The 5659-nt window shown below is 51.8% G+C and overlaps 1 protein-coding gene across 1 annotated transcript; it reads left to right on the plus strand.

Moving 5' to 3' along the window:
• Positions 1-587: 587 nt before the first annotated feature.
• LOC130609608 (histone-lysine N-methyltransferase 2D-like) lies at positions 588-2255 on the plus strand. Its single transcript, XM_057428748.1, has one exon. It carries the CDS (start codon positions 588-590, stop codon positions 2253-2255), a length of 1668 nt encoding a protein of 555 aa, XP_057284731.1.
• The last annotated feature ends 3404 nt before the right edge of the window (positions 2256-5659 follow it).

Here is a 5659-nt window from a genome sequence, read left to right on the forward strand (position 1 = left end):
TTAACCATAGCGTAAGCAAATGGTGATAAAATAATAGCGGAATGGTAATGAGAGTCACAGGAATCATTTAGGCTGGAGAAGGCCATAAAGGTCATCGAGTCCAACCGTTAAGCAAACACCGCCAAGTTCACCAGGAAACCATGCCCCTAAGCTGGCCCTTGAGCCTGCGCTTGCAGGTGGAGCAGCCGCCCCGGCGACCTGGGTGCCAAGAGCCCGTGTCACAGTGGGTGGTGTGTGGCCGAGGATGCCCGTGCCCGTGTTTGGGGTGCACGCAGGCCAGCAGTGCTGATGTCACAGAGGCCACTCTGACCGGTGGCAGGGGCAGGCCTATAAAAAGAGAACGCTGGGCACAGTGCATCACTGCGACCTGGTGAGGTGCGGGGAGTAGAGGGCAGGGACAGGACTCTCGGGGGGCTGCCGAGGGAGGAGGGGGCTCCACACCGCAGGGCTCTGGGCCTGTGCTGCAAACTCACGCGCGTCTCTCTTCTCCCTCAGAGGTAGCAGAGGAGCGTTTGGAGAAGAAGCTCCAGCACTGCCAACCTTTGATGTCTGACACCTCCGCAAGGAGCTGCAGGACACCCGACGCGATGGAGCACGAATGCATTCTGTGTTGCCGTGTAAAGGCAGATCCGGACATGTGCGGGCCAAAACTGAGATATCAGGGGATCTATGCTCATCACCTTTGCCTGCTTTTTGCCAGTGACCTTCGTCCACAAGGGACCGAGCAGGAAGAAGTGATGGAATTTCTTCCTGAAGAGGTTGATCGTACAGCCAAGCTGGCAGCCCGGATGGTCTGCTTTGTGTGTGGCAAGAGGGGGGCCACCATCACCTGCCAGGAGACGGGCTGCGACCGCAGGTTCCATCTCCCCTGTGCCGTGGAGGGTGAATGCGTCACCCGTTACCTCCTGCCGTACAGTTCCTTCTGCTGGGAGCACCGCCCACAGCAGCAAGAGCTGGCGGCTCCAGAGGACGCCAACTGCCTCATCTGCAAGGACCCTGTGGAAGGCAGAACCACCTATGGGACCATGGTGTGCCCAGCATGCAAACACGCCTGGTTCCACAGGGCCTGCATCCAGGGACAGGCTATGAATGCTGGCGCTTTTTCCTTGGTGTGCCCTCTGTGCCAAAACAGGAGACTGTTTCTAACAGAAATGCTCTCCATGGGGATCCGACTCCCCGTAAGAAAAGCGTCATGGGAAGACAACGATGCATCCACAGAACGGCAGCAGAGGCACGCGAGCTGCGATGCCAGGGAGTGCCTTTGTCCAGGAGGCAGGCGGGTGGCTGAGCAAAATGGGCCCTGGCAGCTGTTCCTGTGCCGCTCCTGCGCTGCTGTGGGCACTCACAGACGCTGCTCGAACCTGACAAACAGCTATGAGGGCAGATGGCAGTGTGAGAGCTGTGCTGGCCTGGGCACCTCCAAGTGTCAAAGCACCCGGGTGGCCCTGGGCTGGGGCCAGGGGTCAGGCAAGGCCCGGCAGAGGGTGCCTGGTGTGAGCTTGGCACAGCCTGTCTGCTCCAGGAGGACTGGGGCACGGCTCAGGACCCTGCCCCGGTCCTGGAAGACAATCCCTAAAAGCACTGCCAGCCCAGCAGCACCGGGCCAGTCTCCTGAACCTCAGACACAGGAGACCAGCAGCCCCAGCAGCAGCAGACAGATGCCATCGGCACCATTCCCCAGTTGCCCAGTGTCTGAGGGCTGCAGCTGCTCCAGCCAGCCTGGGCCTGACCGACGGCAACACCAAACCCGGGGCACCCGTCAGACCCAGGCACCCTACACATGGCCTAGAAGACTGCAGGAGAGAAGCCGACCGCCAGCAACACGCGCTGCGAGCAATACCAGCAGCCAGGCGGTGCCAAGGCTGTCCCAATGCTCCCCACCACGTGAGACCCGCAGCCGCAGCACCACCAGGCAGCAGCCATCGGCGGCATCCCATGGCTCTGCACCACTGCAAGGAAGCAGGAGCAACAGAGCCGGTGGGCCCATGCGGGTGCGAGACCGCTCCCGCTTGCAGCGTCGGGCCCAAGCTCCCTATGCACGGCCCAGAAGACGCTCCCAGGGCAGCCACACACCAGCAGCTCGAGCTGGGAGGAGCCCCCGCAGACTGGCTGCGCCCAGGCGGTCCCAGGGCTCACGCGAACGTGCGAGCCACAGCCACAGCACAACAAGACAGCGGCCATCAGCGTCATCCCGTGGCTCCAGAACACGTCAAAGAGACAGCGCCTCAGGATCCACGGGGCCCGTGCAGGTGTGAGACCGCTCCCGCTCGCAACGCCGGGTCCAAACTCCCAACACGCGGCGCAAAAGACACCGTTAGAGCAGCCACACGCCAGCACCACGTGCAAAGAGGAGCACACGCAGACGGGCTGTGTCGGGGCTACGCCAGCGCTCCCCAGCACGTGCTAGCAGCTCTGCAGCAGTGACAGTCGAGTCATCAGGGAGCAGCAGCTGCAGCACTGACAGACAGGAGGCAATACAGCCATGCCACAGTTCCCTGGCACCACACACTGGCACTGCAACAATCGGGCCGTGCCACGGCTCCCCAGCGTGCTCCCAGTTGAACTGTCACACCCAAGCTGCCTACACGCGGCTCAGAAGACAGCGAGAGAGAAGCCAACTGCCAGCACCACGTGGTGAAAGGAGCACCCACAGCCAGGCAGTGAGGGGCTGTCCCAGGGCTCGCCAATACCTGAGACCAGGAGCCCCAGAACCAGCAGGCATCGGCCATCGGCAGCATCCTCTGACTCCGCAGCACTGGAAAGCGGCAGCAGCTCCATCCCCGCTAGCCCCACGTGGGTGCGAGACAACTCCCACTTGCAAGATCGGGCCCAAACTCCCGACGCGCGGCCTGGACACCTCAGTGGCACCAACCGTGTTTCATCTCTGAGCGACCACTGTGATCCCCCTCTACCGGCACAATAAAGGTGGCTCTTCAGCTCTGGAAAAAAAACAAACAAACAAACAAAAAAAAACAGCAACCAAAAAACCCCCACTTTTATCGTGCACACAAATCACTTCTTTTTTTTTCCTGCTTTTGCCTTTCGTTAGCTCAGAAGGTCAGTATTTTCAACACACTCTAACCACTAAAGCAAAAATTGTGTTCACAAATAAAGTCCATAAATAAGAATGGGTTATACTGACTCAGGCTGAATACCTGTGGTAACAAGCTGGTCCTCTAAAGGCCATGGCAAAACTCCCACTGACTTTATTTGGGCCAAAAGTTCACTCTTAACCTCCATTTTCTCTGTATGAAATGTGATGCTGGTGCTATATGCAGATGAAGGACACATGTAAATTTACTCATATAGTAATATTATTATACTTTTGTCTTTTCAGCTGAAACTGTCAAAAAAAAAACCAAACCCTGAAGAAATTATGGTTAAATGTACCACTGAATATTTTGCAGAGTAAACCCAGTCCTGCTGGGTAGTTGCTCCATGCTGTTTCCATTGATATTGACTGTAGCTGTGTCGTGGTTTAAACCCAGTCAGGCAACTTGTTCACTCACTCCCAGTGAGTGGTGCCGAGCTGACAACAATCGAGGTCCGTGTCCCCCCCCCCCCCCCCCCACCGGGGTTCTCCCCTTGCCCGCTCCCGGTGGAACGGGGAGGAGGATCGAAAAAGTGCAACTCCCACGGGTTGAGACAAGAACAGTCCAGCAACAAATCACCACCGCTACTATCAACTACAACAACGATAAGGGAAAATAACAAGGGAAGAGAATACGATACCACCGGCCAAGAAAACGAGTTCCACCCGGAAGCCCGTGTCCTTCCGGGTAACTCCCAGTCACTCCCCACCCTGGCCATGACGTGCCCTTAACCTAACTTCTGCTGTATTCTGCTGGCCATGCTGCAGCACTATTCATCCTCATGAAAATCTGAGGGATTTTGGCATATGTGTATATATATAGTTACACATATATGTACATTACATGCATACAGGTATATATGCTTTTACATATAAGTTTTGCATGTACCAATGACTTTCCTTACTACCCAACATTGTGCAAAAAGTATATCCACATGGAATATGCACATAGTCTTACATAGACAGGGGCATACTGTACAAATGTTTGGTTTTTATGGCACCTATCTTAACTAACAGCTCTCTATTGGTTTGGCAATCACATTTTGCTGGTGGTAAGGTAGATTTATTGTTACTTTTGCATCAAGTTGACAGGTACAGTGTCAGTTAGTTTTTCCTCCACTACACCTCTCTCAAGTCTGTTTGTCAGTAGCAACAGTGCAACAAGGAGAGTTTTCAAATATGTCAAGGGTTTACAAATTTGTCATTAACACGTAAATCTTGGAGATGCGATGAAACAACCCCATAATTCTGTTTCTCTAGAGAGGAGTTTTGCCAGACCAAACCCTGTTATCCTCTATGCAAAACATGACTAAAATAAGGTGCTTTTCTATGGTTACTTCTGTTTTCAATTCAGAGTAGAAAGCGGCATGAAATGGGCCAAAACCTAATTCTTTGTGATTTACTTGCAAACTCATAGACGTAACCTATGGTCAAAGTCATGCCAACCACTGACTGTGAAAGGCTCAGCAGGACTCTACCCATAGTAATTAACTGTAGCATCACAAGGAGCAAAATTAACACCAAAATGTTTCTCCTTTGCTGACATGCTACAGCTCTGAGCTATACAGGAATGAGAAATTTTCTAATTATTAAAGTGAATGCATCTATAAAAAGTTAGTATTTTTGTTTTTTTCAGTTGTATCACAATATGTAGCCAGACCAAAACAAAGCAAACTCCAGTGAAAGCAATTCTACTGCTGCAGTGACACAAGTGAATATCTGTAGACAGAAGTTCTTCAGAAAATTTCTTTTAAATATTTATTTTAGAATATAGCTCCTCTGACTGAGAAAAACATTTTGCAGCTATAATACACTGATTGTGCAGTTGCTGAGGAGCCCACATAACAGCAGGGGTGAGGTTTTACAGGCTCCACAAGAATGTCCAAGCCATTAAACATCAAGCAACAGCATCTTTTTTTTGGCCTAACCTGAGAGCTGTCCAGGTAGAAGCCACAAAATATAGCCCTGTACAAGACATCACCCACAGGGGCCACACTAAGTACGTGGATTAAACTTTAAGTGATTAACATCGATGTTTAATATCTGCTAATAGTGTGAGTGCAGATGTAACCAGCATGAGAAAATGTGGCCAGCTCCTTTGTTACAAATGTAAAGTGAATCAGCCTGAAAGGGTAATCACTTGTGAAGACAGATCTGATACTGTTTACTGATAGTAAAATCAGGTAGTCCCAGGTTTGGGTGGTTTTTATGTACTCATTAAAAAGGATCATCAGCAACACAGAGTGTCACAGAAAATCCCTTGCTAAAGAGAAACAGTAGAGGTGAAACACAAAGAGCAAAGGGAAATTTCAGGACTTGCGAAGGCTGCTAAAGGTGCTTCGGTTCAGGTCATAGCTGGAAAATCTAGTCAGTAGTGCAAAACACATAAAAGCAGATGAATGGATGAGCAGAGCCAGTGATTTGCTTTATCTTCAATTTTTACTCAGCTGGGACAGGCAACCAAACTGTTGAGCCAAATCCCATTGCCTGTGCCTTATGGTCTTGAAGATGGCAAAGGTTAAGTACAGTAAGATATACTCACATGCAGGACAGACTATCCATGTGTTC

The sequence above is a fragment of the Pezoporus wallicus genome, unplaced genomic scaffold, assembly GCF_028554395.1.
Source record: "Pezoporus wallicus isolate ANWC-B61680 ecotype Strahan unplaced genomic scaffold, APGP_CSIRO_Pwel_v1 contig_708, whole genome shotgun sequence".
Taxonomy (NCBI): domain Eukaryota; kingdom Metazoa; phylum Chordata; class Aves; order Psittaciformes; family Psittacidae; genus Pezoporus; species Pezoporus wallicus.